Below are 16,736 nucleotides of genomic sequence, written 5' to 3' on the forward strand. Positions count from 1 at the left end.
GCAAAAGTTGTATGCCAACTTAAAGAAGTGTCACTTCTTTACCAATAGCCTTATATTTTTAGCCTATGTGGTTTTCGGTGAAGGTATCAAGATGGATCTTAGCAAGGTGGAGGCAATCACAAATTGGTCTATCCCAACATCTATACATGACATTCGGAGCTTTCATGGCTTAGCCTCATTTTATCAGTGCTTCATTAAGAATTTCAGCACTATCATCTCTCCTATCACCGAATTCTTAAAAGGAGACAATTTCAAATGGACCAAAGAAGCACAACAAAGTTTTGAACTCCTTAAAAAGAAGGTAATTGAAGCTGTTATTCTTGCACTCCCAAATTTTGATAAAGTTTTTGAAGTTGATTGTGATGCTTCAAATGTGGGTATTGGTGCGGTTCTTAGTCAAGAAGGAAAGCCTATTGCATTCTTTTAAAAACTAAATATTTCCCGCAAGAACTACGCCACATATGATAAAGAGTTTTATGCTATTATTAGAGCTTTGAGTCATTGGCAGCATTATTTATTATTCAAGGACTTTGTTCTCTTTTCGGATCATGAAGCCTTGAAGTATATTAATATTCAGCACAAGCTCAACAACCAGCATGCCAAGTGGATAGAATTTCTTCAAGCCTTTACTTTTCTTATCAAGCATAAATCTGGAGTTCTTAATCAAGTGGCGGATGCATTAAGTAAAAGATATTCCTTGCTTACCGCAATGCAAGTGAAATTCTTAGGCCTTGACATGATCAAAGAACTACATGATGATGATCCCGACTTTGGAAATATTTGGAAAGCATGTTCTAAGGGACCCACTCAACAATTTTTGTTGCAAGATGGATTTCTTTTAAAAAACCAATTGCTTATGCATTCCAAAATGTTCTCTAAGTGAAGCCATTGTCAGTGAAGCCCATGGTGGAGTTCTACCTGGACACTTTGGAAGAGATAAAACTCTCTTTAACTCTCTTTCTGGTAAAAAAAAAAATTCTATTGGCCTCGAATGGCGCGAGATGTTAGAAGACATGTGGAGCGATGTAGAACTTGTCATATTGCCAAAAGTCATGCCCAAAATACCGGCTTATACACTCCATTACCAGTGCCAATGGCACCTTGGGAAGATGTGAGCTAGATTTTGTGGTTGGTTTACCTAGAACCCAAAGAAGTAAAGATTCTATTATGGTGGTCATTGATTGATTCTCTAAAATAGAACATTTTGTACCTTGTAACAAGACTCTTGATGCTACTCATGTAGTAAATCTTTACTTTCAAGAGATTGTGAGACTTCATGGTATCCCTAAGACAATCATGTCTGATCAAGATTTCAAATTTACAAGTCATTTTTGGCACACACTTTGGAGGAAGCTTGGCACAATGCTTCAATTCAGTTCCTCTCATCATCCTCAAACCGATGGACAAACTAAAGTTATCAATAGAAGCTTGGAAAATCTTTTGAGGAGTTTAATTAGAAGCAACTTATGCCAATGGGATCTTATTTTGGCTCCAGCTGAATTTTCTTACAATCGTTCTTTAAGTCAAACGACTGAAAAAAGTCCATTTGAGGTTATTTATGGTACAAATCCTATAAGTCCATTGGACTTAGCTCCCCTTTCCATCACTTAACATCTCAGTGGAGAGGCCGAGGAACAAACTAATTGCATCAAAAGGCTACATGAGCAAGTTCGTGAGAAAATCATAAAACATAATGACAAGTATCAAGAAAGAGCAAATAAGCATTGGAAGCCTGCTGCCTTTAAAGAAAAAGATTTGGTATGGATCCATCTTCGTAAAGAAAAATTTCTCGAGGACGTCATGGTAAGCTTAAGCCTAGGGCTGATGGTCCATTCAAGGCGTTACAAAAGATTGGAGAAAATGCCTATAAAATTGAACTCCCTTGTGATTATGTTGTCTCGACAATATTCAATGTTACGGACCTTTCTCCCTATCATGAGGAAGAAAATATAGAAAACTCAGAGATGAGTTTATGCACAGCAGAAGAGTATGACGCAGGAGCATTTTCAAATGGGTCAACAACCCATTTCAATAAGCCCACAAGCCCAAGCCAAAGGATAGAAGCTGGAAATAAAAGTTACAGTCTAGAATTTAGGTGTAACTTCACGGAAACACCTGAACTGACTCAGAAGGAATTAGAAGTGCCATATATATATGGAAAGGTCTAAAAGTCTATTTTCCAACAAAAAAAAAAAAAAAAAAAGGGTGTTCATTTGCTATTTTTGTAGAAGAAGTTATGGCCGTTTTGGTAAAGTGTGTCTGGGCTGATTATAGACACTTAGAAGTCCGAAATGCATCTTTTTTTGGTCCAACTTTCATCCACATTCAGCTTTAGAACTTCTTGGGCATTTCAACCATTGTGTTTCTAGACTCTTGAAGATGTGAAGAATGCCTCTCAAGGTCCCCAAGGTCCTTTTCTATTGGATAGTTGTTTGTCTTCCCCATGTTTGTTTTTTCTAGTTAGTCTTAGTTTCATTCTTGGAAATAGCCTTTGCTTGGAAGGTTATTCCATGCTCATCTATATAAAACCTACATCAGTGAATGAAATGAAACATACTTGGAGTTTATTTATAATTTGAGTCTTTAGCCTTTGAGAAGAAATAGTTCTTCTTGAGTTTTCTTATCCCTTAGGTGGATTTCCTTTGGGTGGTGAGTTCTTTTCTTTCTTTTGAATTGATCACTTATGTTACCTCCTAATCCTTTATAATTTTCAGTCATTATTTAAAAAACCCCAAAAAATCCTAGAAACCCTGGAAATCATATATTTTCCCTAAAAAAAAGTCCGAAAAAGTCCAGAAAGTTTTGAAGTGTGGAATAATAAAAAAATCTCCTAATCCTAGAAAGCCCTGATTTTCCCTTGAAATAGTAGAAAGTCCCCAAAGGCTCTGGATTTCTAGAGAAATTGGGGGAAAAAAATATCCCAAAAACATTAGGAAGTCTAGGAAATTTCTGACTAACTCTTGAAAATCCTAAAAGTTCCGCTAAAATCTCGAAAATCTGACTCCTCCAAGAAAGAGAGAAGAAGGTCAAGACCTTGCATTTGAGTTGGGAAACTCATCAAAATTCAAGATTGGGACAGAGAGGCCTCCATCTTTCAAACCATCATCAACAAGCGAACCCAGGCAAACTCTCCAATCCTAGCAGGCATAATGTAGAAGTCATTAATGCCATATGCTAGAATAAAGTAGTATAGTACTTGTTATTTATACTTTCTGCATCTTTCAAACCATCATCAACAAGCGAACCCAGGCAAACTCTCCAATCCTAGGAGGCATAATGTAGAACTCATTAATGCCATATGCTAGAATAAAGTAGTATAGTACTTGTTATTTATACTTTCTGCATGAAGCATGCTAGTATAGTCACTCAAACATAATCATGTTGGTCTTTATTTCTACCCAAAAGAGGAAAAACAGTTTGTCTAGGACTATTAAATTTTGTAGAGAATATTCAAAATATGATCATTTGATAGAAAGATTGGTTTTTCTAGGTAGGGTGTGTGCTTAACACCTTCCTTCCCAGTACCCTTGTAACCTCACCCAAAGTTATACCTCTAGAAAGGACCATATATGAAGTCAATTTCAAGTTCGATTCGTTAATTGGACTTGGGCTCTCCAATAGGGTTCTAGGCCTTCAATCCTAGGTGGCAATTCCTACTAATCACGTTTTTCCTACTCCCCCTTAGTCATCAAGAAGAAGAGACATCACTGCATGTGGTGAGACGTGAACATAAGGAAGATAATACCCCTCGAGAAGGAGAGAGAGATATTCAAACCCCAGAAGGGGGGGGGGGAACTAAGAGCAGTGACCCCCAACTTGACAAAGGTTCGACGAAGGTTGCGGTTTTCTGCTATTCTTACAGTTAGCCTTCCTTCGGAGCTTCAACCATGGAATGGAGCTTTCATGTTTTTTATTCGTTAAGTATGGTTGTTATGAGTGAGAATACAGATTATGAATGTTTGAAATTTATATTATACAAGGAGACATTGCTTTTGTTAGTTTGAAGAAGGGTAATATCAAATCAGTCTATTTTTGATGTCACGTACGTACGATTTAAATGTCTCGTATTTCTCAAAAAAGTGATTCGATTGTTGGGATTCTTTTACGCATTTGGATGAAGTAAGGGATTCATCTATACTATTTAAGATCATGACTGATTCTGAAAGAGAGTGACTGAAAAAAGCAGCATGGGGTGGAGGTCATGGATTCAAACTTGTGGGAGACAACAGGGAATCATTCAAGCGTAGCCTTTTGGCTTTACTCAATAAGATAGACGTTTTAACAATATATCTTATCGGAATCTATTCCTAATGGAGAGTTGGGAGGTGGCTCCCATTTGGCCCCAAAGATGATACCGTCGGTGGTTATTGGGTGCTTTGTTGGTTTCTCCCTTGCTTGTTCTGTGGCTTGAGTTATATGTTTTGTCCTTTTGATCCCTCCCCTGTAAGAGGATTGGCCCCCCTTACTTTGTTGGTCCTCTGGAGCGTCTTTCTCTCCTGAGGTCAATCCTTGGGAAGAAACTACTGTATTAATAAAGGAAAAAAACGGAAATTTAAGGCCCTAAGACTTATCAATCATAACAACAGTAGATCCACACATGCCTTTTAATAACATGGTGGATACGATCCAAGTTTCTAACTTCCAAGACTCAATAACTAAAATCTCTACAGGGTTATTCTTGAGTGTGATGCCGGACATGGAAGCTTTCAAGCTCAAGATTTGGAGTGATGCAGGACTTAGAATCGTTCAAGCTTATATAAAAGAAGACCAAATGGTGCTGATATAATATACGCACCAACTCTGAGCTTCTTTTATTATTCTCATTCATCATGGCTACATGTTCTTCAACAGGAAGCTTCCCTATTTTTGCTGCTACAATGCTACTTCATTTTGGGCTGCTAATTGCTAGGCTAGACACAACAGGTCTCTCTCTCTCTCTCTCTCTCTCTCTCTCTCTCTCTCTCTCTCTCTCTCTCTCTCTCTCTCTCTCTCTCTCTGTTCAGGTATTTCTAATTATAGAGACAATGTTTTTTGTCCGATAGTGGCCTAGTGTTACGGCATAGACACAAGGGATGTGCAATGACCACCGTGCCCCTCCTAAAGTGAGCACTTCCTTGTCTGGACGTAGGAACATTAGGTTGATCGGAAGTTAATTTGATCAAGTTGACTAGTGATCTATTTGGGATTGCTGTAATAGATCCAACCTCTGAGCCCGCCCTTATTCTTTGGATATGGTATCACTACCATTTTAAGGTTAGGGCTAGGTATGGTATTAGAACACTAGCCACTAAGCTTCAGGGCCTCAACTCATTGGTATCCATCTTATTTGCATTAGGATGGGTTAATTATGTAGGATCGAGTTTCCCTAAGGCCACTGTGAATGGATGATGAGTGGCCAGGGGGGTTCACAGTCCATCCATTCAATTTGCACGACAAAGGAAAACTTTGTCCATTTATGTTTATGTATTTACTGGATGGAGATAAAATTCACACTCCAGTGTCAATCGGAATTATATCTGTTAAGTTTGTCTCGAATTCTTGACATGTTTTCAAGATTGACCCGATCCGACATATTTTGGTGGCGACCTGAATGGGAAATTTTCTGAGATCTGTGATGAAAGCAGAGGGCTTGGGCCTCGGAGCCCATCACTGATCTTGTATGGGGGTGTGGGGGCGTAGCCCCCGCGGTATGGGTCGACCGGATCGACCGTGACCCGATGGGTTGAACCGCGATTTGGAGTATATATATAATGTACTGTTGCTTATTGAGAAAGTCATTGTATTCCACGGTTTTCACGCAGCTAGGGTTTCAGGGCGAGTTTTTCCTCGCCGCTGCTAGGGTGTAATTTCTCCTCTGCATAGTGAATCATCTTCTTCTTCGCCCGAGGACGTAGCACACCACCCTGGTGTGTGAACCTCATTAAATCTCTGTCGTACGGATCTATTGTCTCTTTATTCGTGTTTCTTGGTGTTTGATCTAACAATATCATATCAATTTTGGCTCAATGTAATGCAGGGACACAAACAGGTGTTTGTTACGGAATGATTGGCAACAATCTACCATCTCAACAAGAAGTTGTGGATCTATACAAAACCCTAAACATCCCAAGCATGAGACTCTATTATCCAGACCAAGGAGCTCTCCAAGCCCTAAGTGGCTCCAACATTGAACTCATGTTGGGTGTCCCAAATGATGCACTTCAAGGCATAGCAAGCAGCACTTCCACTGCAAATGACTGGGTGCAGTCTAATGTGGTAGCCTACTCGTCTACTGTAAAATTCCGGTACATTGCCGTCGGCAATGAAGTCAGTCCTGTCAATGGCAATTCTCAATATGTAAACTTCGTTCTCCCGGCGATGCAAAACATTCAAAGTTCAATTTCAGCAGCTGGCTTACAAATCACAGTGACCACATCGGTTGAAACTGGACTCCTTGGGACCTCCTACCCTCCATCCCAAGGTGCATTTAGATCCGATGTGAGTTCATATATAGACCCAATTATATCTTTCCTTGCCGGAAACAGGGAACCACTACTGGTAAATGTGCATCCTTACTTCAGTTACAAGGCTAACACTGGTTCCATCTCCCTTTCCTATGCCCTCTTTACATCCTCATCAGTTGTGGTGCAAGATCCATATAGTAACCTTGGATATCAAAACCTGTTTGATGCTACGGTCGATGCTCTCTACTCTGCTCTGGACAAGGCAGGTGGTTCTAGTGTTGGAGTTGTTGTATCGGAGACTGGTTGGCCAACTGCAGGAGGTACCTCAACAACAATAGCAAATGCACAGACTTACAATAACAATCTGATTCAACATGTGAAGAATGGAACACCGATGAAGTCTGGGGTTTTGGAGACTTATGTGTTTGCCATGTTTGATGAAAACCTAAAGACTCCAGCAGGGGAAGAGAATTACTGGGGAATATTCACTCCAGATAAACAAGCCAAATACCTAGTCAGCTTCTCCTAAATTTGTTAAAACAGAGAAGTGTTGAAGGGGTTCTCTATTCTATGTTTTTTCTTTCTTAAATAAATGCTTACCCATTTCTTTAATTAAGGGATTCCAGGACTATGATGAAATAATTGTCTCCAAGGGGTCAGCCTTGAATTTATACATGAAATTTAATAAGTAAAGGTAGAAATTTTTATATATAGTATTCCTTTTAGTGAAGGCAATGTTATTGCAAATTTTATTATAAAGAAATGTGCTATGACACAATGGTCTATTTATCAGATTTTATATTCAACTTATGTGTATCTGATGCCATCTGGGATAGTTTGGACAGATCACGTTACCATTTTTCTTGATGGACTTGAGACATACCTATTATATTTGTTAGTCTATTTTTCGTCCATGCCAATGGTGGTCCTTTTGAATGAATCTTGTGATCCTAAATCTTTGTTGAGGACTATGTCAAAGGTGGAAATTTAAAGTCTTTAGTGTATACTTTATTTTATATGTATTTATTTTTGTTCATCTGTGAATACTCGAATGTAAATCTTAGACATCCTTATATTTGTGCTTAATATATACTTTTGCTGAGTCATAGCAAAAAAAGAAATATATATTTAAAAAAAAAAAAAAAGAGTGGAGATCGCTGATGTGCTATGTGGCACACCAACATGAAACCAATGAGAGCACGTGCGAGGGCATCCAACATGTGTGGGCTTTTTCATTTGAGAAACTTAATAGATCTACATGATAAGAAAATTAATTACAAAATAATTAGGATTTTGACTGCATTTTATGCTCACTTTGTCTTGTAAGTTTTTTTTCTTCTCATTTATCTAGAAAATTTTTCCTTTTCATTTAACGAGGGGTGTTTGGTCATTTTGGCCTTCATCTGTTTAGGTGCAGGTAGAAATTTTTATATACAATACTGTTTTAGTGAAGGCAATGTTAATGTAGATTCTATTGCGCTTCTTTGATGTGGTTGAACAATTCCTCCATTGCTTTATTGGCATTTGAAGCTAATGAAATCTCATTGCTTCTGATGATCAATGGCAAGACAATGAAGAAAGATTTTTTAGAGAATGATTAACAACTTTGTTTAATTTATCGATTTGTGAAAGATATTATTCACTTTTTTTTCGCTAAATATAAAAAATTTTATTGAAGAAAAAAGAAAAAAGAAAAAATAATACAGCTTAGAAAAATAATTTTTAGACCCCCACCTTTGGCATGGCCATCAGTAGGGGGAAAATAGATTAAACAAATATATAATCATCAGATAAATTGAAATCTAGGTCTCGATTCAGGATCATGAGCAATCTCTGACCGTATGTGAGATGGGAAAGAGATGTTACCTTTCGAAGACCTAGTTTTTGCTGCCTCTATGCAAGAAAGTCTGCTACACAATTAGCTTCTTGAAAACAATGTGTGATCTTCTAGCTAATATAATTCAAATAATCCATCACTGATATCCAATCTTGAAAAATAAACCAAGGAATAGATTTGGATTGAAGTGCTACTACCACTGCTACTGAATCCGTTTCAATCCAAAGAGTTTCCACCTGTAACTCTTTGGCTTTAAGAAGTCCTTCTGTTAGAGCTATAAACTTAGCGTAGTAATTTGAGTGGACTCTTAAGAACTTCTTAAAAGAACCCACCACCAAGCCCCTATGATTACGAAAAACACCCCCTGCTCCAAAATTTCCTGGGTTACCCAAAGAACAACCATCCAAAGACGAGAGACAGAGATCTAAAATGCTGATGCATCTTATGCCACTTGCTCAAAGAACCATTTTCCTAAGATTAAATAATAAAAAAAATCTTGACAAAATTACCAAGGTATACACGTACACAGTGGGTGAGTACCTGCACCAGCGGGTAGCGCTCTCTCCCCCTATTTAATATAAATCAAATTTCCTCCACTGACAGAGTGTAAATCTCAGATCTGACTCAAGGTTCTTGGTGTCTTGTTTTCCACGCCTTTGTCAGTGCCTCGTTCTCCATGCCTTCTCTCAAAACATTGATTACCGCCTAAACACGTGAGACCTGCCCAGATAGCTATGGGCCGACCTAAGTGATGGGCGCTTAGAAGAAGAGTCGAATCCGTAAATCTCATTGTTGTTCAGAAATTCCATCACTTTTGCATCACAAAAAAAAAAAAAAAAAAAATGATGCCCTTTGACCATAAAAGTTCATAGAAGAAGTAATTAAAGGATTTAGATTAAGGGCAAGTGTTTTCCGTCCCATCAATTACCATTCTATTCTATGTTTTTTTCTTTCTTAAATAAATGCTTACCCATTTCTTTAATTAAGGGATTCCCGGACTATGATGATTAATTATCTCCAAGGGGTCTTCTTTGAATTTATGCATGAAGTTTAATAAATAAAGGTACACATTTTTATATACAATACTGCTTTAGTGAAGGCAATGAACAATTCCTCCATTTCTTTATCGGCATTTGAGGCTAATGAAATCTCACTGCTTCCGATGATCAATGGCTTGACAATGAAGAAGATTTTTAAGAGAATGATTAACAACTTTGTTTAATATATCGATTTGTGAAAGATATTATTCACTTAAAATTGGAATTCATTATCAAAAGAAGAGAGACAGAGATCTAAAACGCTGATGCATCTTGTGCCACTTACTCAAATAACCATTTTCCTAAGATTAAATAAAAAATATCTTGACAAAATTACCAAGGTACATACATAGTGGGCGAGTACCTACACCAGCGGGTAGCGCTCTCTCCCCCTATTTAATATAAATTAAATTTCCTCCAGTGACAGAGTGTAAATCTTGGATCCGGCCTCTCTCCTGAGCACTCATCGCCCAGGTCTTGCCCATAGGTACTTGGACTAGCGTCACGTGTCCAAGTGGTGATCCAATGGTTCTTGACACCTCATTTTTCACGCCCTTGTTAGTGCCTCGTTCTCCGCACCTTATCCCAAAATGTTAGATTACTGTCTAGACACGCAGTGCCAGCCCAGGTAATTATGGCCTGACTTGGGCGATGGACTCTCAAAAGAAGAATTGAATCCGTAAATCTCATTGTTGTTTAGAAATTCCATCACTTTGCATCACAAAAAGAAAATGACGTCCTTCGACCATTGCTATTGCTAAGGTTGAATCATTTGATCAGTGTCACATTCTAAGAATAATTTAAGAATAAAAGTTCATAGAAGAAGTAATCAAAGACTTTAGTTTAAGGACAAATGTTTTCTGTCCCATCAATTAACATTTTTTATCGGAAAAAAAAAAAATCAATTAACATTCCATTTGCGCCCACCCACCTAGACTTCTTTTTTTTTTTCCATCTTTCAACTCCCATCTCTCTCTCTCTCCAGATATATGAAAGACTACTTTTTCTTATTCAAGAAACAATGACTTCGACTTCTTTGTTTCCAACAAAGACTTTGACCTCTTGGATACAGAAGTAGCTTCCGTAAAATGTTTTATGAGATTTGATAAAAATTATCTAGTGGTAAAAATAAAAATAAAAATAAAAATAAAATTTATTAAAATATACTAAAAAAATTGGTTAAAAAACAACATGCATTTCAAAATTCGCTAAAATGTTTTGTACAAAAAATAAAGATGATATCATGAACTCTTGGCACAATGGGATTGCACTTCTTACATCCCGCTTTTGAAGCCATCTGCTGTATCATTTTATTTCCTTTTTTTTATTCCTTGGGATAGGTGGGGTGTGGATTTTCCACTTCTTCACTAAAAGGGCTTCAACATCATTTTTTTTTTTTTTTTGTGGATTCAACCACTATTTGTTTCTTGAAAATTTTTCTCTTTCCTTCATAAAAAAATTGTCATTGTTTTGGTGAAAAAAAAAATATTGACCACTAACACCCACTTTGTAAAGTGCTTGTTTTCCCTCCCTTCTCTTACAAATTTTTTTTTCTTTTTAAATAGAGAGATTTAGACCAACCTCTATATCTTAATTCAAATGGTTTGGCCCTCAACATAATCTTGAGCACACTACCTAGTTTAGTAATCAATACCCCCCACCTACTAGAAAATTACATCCACAAACCCCCTAACCATTGGAACTAGCAGTCCTAATTGGTGGTGTCAGGTCATGTTTGATCATTGATGTATCGAATTGCCCCAGTCTAATGACGACCTATTTTTTTGTATGACTTTTGGGGCTCTTAGGTCTAGTTGTCAAAGATTTTTTTTTTGTGGAAAAATGTCAAAGAAATTCTACCAATACTAAGGCTCCGTTTGGTATCGTTCTAAAAAAACTTCAAATTTGTTCTATTGAAACGAAAAAATGAAATCTTCTGTTTGATGCATTTATGGTATGTTTCTATTTTTTCGGAACAAAAAGTGAAAAAAAAAAAACTGAAAAAACGAGATTGGAAACTCCAAAATGGAGTTCCGTTTTCCCAGTTTCGTTTCATTTTACAAAAAAAAAAAAAAAAAGTTCCCAATAAAAATCTGAAATTTTGAAACACCATTTTTTCGTTTAAAAACTGCATTTTGACACAGAAACAGAAATTTTCGTTTTTGACACGAAACAGTGTTTCTGGAACAGAAATGATACCAAACGGGCTCTAATATTGTGTACAAAATGAAACAAAAAATTCTTGGTAAAATTATAAAAGAATATTTGTATTTATGCTACTATGCTATATTTTTTTTCTTTTCTTTTGTAAGAACTATGCTATATAGACTTTATGGCTTTGTAAGCTAACCATCACACCAGTTGATGCCTCACTATCTGCTTCTTTATACTTAGGCGTGAAAAGTTTGAATCCTTCTTCAAAGGAGCCTATGTTCCAGTAATTTTCTCTCGAAAAATCTTATTTGATTAGGCTAATTACCATCACTCTTATACTTTATCATATATTTACTCAAACTCTCATATTCTAAACTTCATTTCAAATTCCTGCAAAAACTAAAATTTCACCTTTCTTTCACCTTTAATATTTCAAAATCTCCTAATGTCCCTTGATCACCTCCCCTCTCGTCCGGCAGCATCCCCTCCAGATGCACCCCTCCCGTGGCCCTCTGCCAATCCCTCACCCTGCCTCGCCCTCTGTAAAGTTTATTTTTGGTTGAGGTTTTAGGCACTTAAGACTCAAGCCACAGGTAGAGTCTCATTTGCACCCTGTCCTCTTTTGCTAGTTAGAGTTAACGAACACAGGAATTTATAACACTAACCAGTAGAGGATGTATCAAATCTTTATTTATTTATTTAAAAAAAAAAATTGGTAGAAAGGATGTATCAATTTAAAGAGTAGGAATAGCTAGGGGTATTAAACCTAGCCCGAACTGATAAATCAATTGAAACCGATTGAAAAAACTCAGATCGAACCTAATCGATCTTTAGTGGATTGGTTTGGACTGAGGTATGTTGGGACCAACTGAAAATCAATCCAAATCAAACTAACCAATAATCAAACCGTAACCAAACCACATGGAACCGATAAAAAATAAGTGATTATGAGGTTATAAATTGGAGAATTGATTATCCATTTTTTACAATATTAGTGAAAATATTTTTTTGTTTTAAGGTGGACTGTTATGAATCAATGAATATGAGGTTATGAATAGGGTAATTGATTTGTACATAGTAACAATATTTCCATTGATTTCCTTGTTCACTATGCAAAATTAGTTGGATAGTTAAATGAATGATTGGATAATAGGGTTCATTTTGTGATTTCAATATTAGTTAGCTTTTTAGTAATTACTTATCTATTGGTTTCAATATTAGTTGTCTTTCCCTTACAATGATAAACTATGATTTAGTTAAAAATTTAAAGTTTTTTATCAAATATTTTGTTACTTCATGTTATGAATGTAAGCTTTCATTATGATTCAAGCACGATAATAAACCAATCTAAACTGGTATTAACCCAATATTGTAAAATTGAAATAAACCGAAATCAAACCAGACCAAAAAACGAAGTTCCTTAATGAATTTGTTTTGGTCTCTCTCATTCCTAGACCGAAACTGATTCAACCTGATCAAAATTGAGTCGAACTGACCGATTGAAAACCCTAGGAGTTGCGCTATTATTATTGGGGTTTGTTTTGTTTTGGTCTACGTGGCACGTCAGCACTGAGAAAAAGAGAGCAGGGGCATCCAACAGTTGTGGGCTTTTTCATTTGGGAAACTAAACACATCTATACGATAAGAAAATTAATTACAAAATAATTAGGTTTTCTTTCATTTTACACTTACTTTATCTTGTAAATTTTTTTCTTCTCCCATGGATCTAGGAAATTTTTCCTTTTCATTTAATGAGTTTTTGGTAATTTTGGCCTTCATGTGTCTAGGTGCAGGCTGATGCTTCTTTATCCAAAAAAAAAAAAAGTTGGGTCTGACCAATAAGATAAGTTTCACTGCTTGTCTATATGGATCAGATTTTGCTCAATGTGTGGGATACATTGTTCACCTAACAAATGATATAAAATCTGATCAAACATTTGGAATGTGGGATAAATTAAAAAAACAAGAATAAGTATTTAATATGAGAGAGAAAAAAAAAAAAAGAAGTAACATACTCACATAAATTGAGAAATTATTCTTTATACGTGAAAAATTCCACAACACCTTCCAAAATCCATTGACCATATTGGATAGAGTTTTTCCACATCTAAGGTTAAGAGACCAACGAGTGTAGATGGTATTGAGAGGGTATCATGCAAGGAATTGTGACATCATCGACTTCTTCCTAAAAGGGGTCAAACATTAATGATCCAAAAAATCCCCACAATAATGAAGGTGAGAGAGAGAGAGAGAGAGAGAGAGAGAGGTAGTTTCTTGATGAGCACAACCATAATGATGGTTTATATGGGCATGTTTTAAGCTGTCGATATTGAGTGTATAAATCCTCATCATAGAAGATTAGGAAATTACTAGATTAACAGAAATTGGATTTTGGTTAAAAAAATTACCCCCTTTTTTTTTTAGTATGAAGGGGAAGATAACAACTAAGAGACTTGAACTCAAGACCTCCTGATGATTGTGGACTTTGCGCACTACAGCTACATAAACTGCACTAGGCAGTTGTTGTTCCCACTCAGTGTTTGTGTTAATCCAACTATAAGAAAGAGAATGAGGGCAATAGGTAGAAGACTTTAACAAATGCAGATTTAAATATTATTAAATAATGAAGAAGAGTACCACTTACTGGTTCTAGTAGAAATACAAAAATGTTAAAAGAAATCCTCCAAATTATGTAGGGTTGAGTCGTATTAGTATACTCTCATTAATGTATTTGAACTCCCCATATTTGTGTGCAATTGGGTAGACCTTACGTCCTCACTGTCAAGATACAACAATTCACCTTAAAGTGCACTTCCAATAAGTGATTACAATAGGGAAATATGAAGGTAATACTCAATATTTGTACGTATAAAGAAGGTATAAAATTCTATATATTAAGGCAAAATATGGACTGCTAAGTATCCAGGATACTAAGTAAACAATACTAGCAAAAATCAAATTTTTGCTAATTACGCCACAGTAAGGGTTTTCCAACACGTAAAGGAGAGTAATCTCATTTTCACTTCTATCTTTATAGAAGTGGAGATATATGTACACGTACAGAGGTGTCTATATACGCACAGTACTAATGTGGTACAGTACTCTTCTACTGTCAAATTCCGGTACATCGCGGTCGGCAATGAAGTCAGTCCTGCCAATGGAAATTCTCAATATGTAAACTACGTTCTTACCGCCATTTAAAACATTCATAGTGCAATTTCAGCAGCTGGCTTACAAATTGCAGTGACCACAGCGGTTGATTTTGGAGTCCTTGGGACCTCCTACCTTCCATCCCAAGGTGCATTCAGATCCGATGTGAGTTTATATATAGATCCAATTATATCTTTCCTTGCCCGAAACGGGGCACCACTACTGGCAAATGTGTATCCTTACTTCAGTTACAAGGATAACACTGGTTCCATCTCTCTTTCCTATGCCCTTTTCACATCCTCATCAGTTGTGGTGACAGATCCATATGGTAACCTTGGACACCAAAACCTGTTTGATGCCATGATGGATGCTCTCTACTCTGCTCTAGACAAGGCAGGTGGTTCCAGTGTTGGAATTGTTGTATCGGAGAGTGCTTGGCCAACTACAGGAGGAACCACAACAACAGTAGCAAATGCAGAGACTTACAACAACAATCTGATTCTACATGTGAAGAATGGAACACCAATGAAGTCTGGGTCTTTGGAGACATCCGTGTTTGCCATGTTTGATGAGAACCTAAAGACTCCAGCAGGGGAAGAAAATTACTGGGGAATATTCACTCCAGATAAACAAGTCAAATACCAAATCAGCTTCTCTTAAATGTGTTAAAAGAGAGAAGTGTTGAAGCCTTGAAGGGGTCCTCTAAACTTTGTTTTTTTCCATCTTAAATAAATGAGAGTTACCCATGTCTTTTTTTATGGTAAGATTACCCATGTCCTTAATAAAGAGATTCCAGGACTATGCTGAAATAATTGCCTCCAAGGGGTCAGCTCTAGATTATGTATGAAGTTTAATAAATAAAGGAAGCTTTTCAAAATAATAATAATAGTAATAATAATAGTAAATGAAAGAATTTTTTTTTTCACAGATGATTGAATGATGAGACAGTCTAGATGTGATAGTTGTCGCTTCTCGCCTCCTCTTTACTTATCTCCTCTAACATCCCCATGACTGAATGATGGGATAATCCAACTGTGATGCTCGTCGCTTCTCCCCATCCAACCATCCTCCCCCCTAAAAAAAAAAAATTACACTTAATTGATGAGCGTCATGAATCCATTCATCATAATATGAGGAAAACTCCATTGTAATACTATTACATTAAGTGGCAGAAAAGTAGAAGTTGTCTTCCTCTCCTCTTCACAACTCCATCCAGTCCTCCAAGCGTTTTCTTTACGAAGAAAAAAGAAAACCACCACCATAAGGCCACAGTGCTACACCACCTCAACAAACTAGCAAGAACAGAGGAAGATTGACTAAAAAATGAACTCCATTGGGTCGTTGCGTCCATTCACATGTCATTATTAAATTAAAAAAAAAAACAAAAAAAACAAAAACACAAAAACAAAACCAAGCCTCTGCCTGTTCTTCCTCTCTCTTTCCTCCCTGTCTCTATAGAGATAAAAGAACTTAAGGATCATGGTCGACTCCCGAGGCATGACCCCTTTTCGAGATATCGACTTCATCATAATGGCCACGTCATAGTAACCCTCACCGATGGCTCATACTGCTACTCTCCTAACCGGATAAAAATCGTCTGTTGTTCTCCATCTCTGTTTTTCCATGTTTTGCTAGGTGCAGAACACGACACGTGAACGGTTCATTATCAACGGTCAAGATGCTTGCTTGGTTGAAGCTCTACCAAAACCGGGTTGAGGTAAGTGAACCAGACCGAGTATGTATGACCCAACCCAACCCAACCCGTTAACTTTTACTCCATCTCGCCGGCGGCAAATGATCTTTTGCGGAAGATGCTTTCAAAGGATGTCTCCAACAGATTCTCCGCCGAGCAAGTACTCGGTAAGTGTGATATTTCCTTTCACGTTCTTAAATCGTTTGAACTGCCATGGATTAGTGTCTTGGAGATGGATCCCTCTTTCTTGATTGAAAATTTTTCGTTATGGATTTTTATTTCTGAAATCAACAATTTGTGTGCAGTGTTTCTCTTTACCTTTACTTAATCTCACGATTTTTCTTGGTTGCCAATTTTTTGATCTTGGAGCGACTCTATTTTTCTGATTTCTTGCTTCAGTTTTTTAATTTCCCAGTAATTCT

At 36.9% G+C, this 16,736-nt stretch overlaps 1 protein-coding gene and 1 pseudogene across 1 annotated transcript; both read left to right on the forward strand.

Moving 5' to 3' along the window:
- Positions 1 to 4,804: 4,804 nt before the first annotated feature.
- On the forward strand, positions 4,805 to 7,235 carry LOC122063066 (glucan endo-1,3-beta-glucosidase-like). Its single transcript, XM_042626723.1, has 2 exons — positions 4,805 to 4,923; positions 6,017 to 7,235. Exons 1-2 carry the CDS (start codon positions 4,830 to 4,832, stop codon positions 6,970 to 6,972), a joined length of 1,050 nt encoding a protein of 349 aa, XP_042482657.1. The 5' UTR covers positions 4,805 to 4,829; the 3' UTR covers positions 6,973 to 7,235.
- Positions 7,236 to 14,311: 7,076 nt separating this feature from the next.
- LOC122063064 lies at positions 14,312 to 15,281 on the forward strand (annotated as a pseudogene).
- Positions 15,282 to 16,736: the final 1,455 nt, after the last annotated feature.

The sequence above is a fragment of the Macadamia integrifolia genome, unplaced genomic scaffold (genome assembly GCF_013358625.1).
Source record: "Macadamia integrifolia cultivar HAES 741 unplaced genomic scaffold, SCU_Mint_v3 scaffold1186, whole genome shotgun sequence".
Lineage (NCBI taxonomy): Eukaryota > Viridiplantae > Streptophyta > Magnoliopsida > Proteales > Proteaceae > Macadamia > Macadamia integrifolia.

Excerpts from the sequence above, each read along its gene's own strand:
- LOC122063066 (XM_042626723.1), top strand. The coding sequence starts at position 4,830 with ATGGCTACATGTTCTTCAACAGGAAGCTTCCCTATTTTTGCTGCTACA. Across the intron at positions 4,924-6,016 it reads TGCTAGGCTAGACACAACAG|GGACACAAACAGGTGTTTGT; the intron begins GTCTCTCTCTCT and ends AATGTAATGCAG.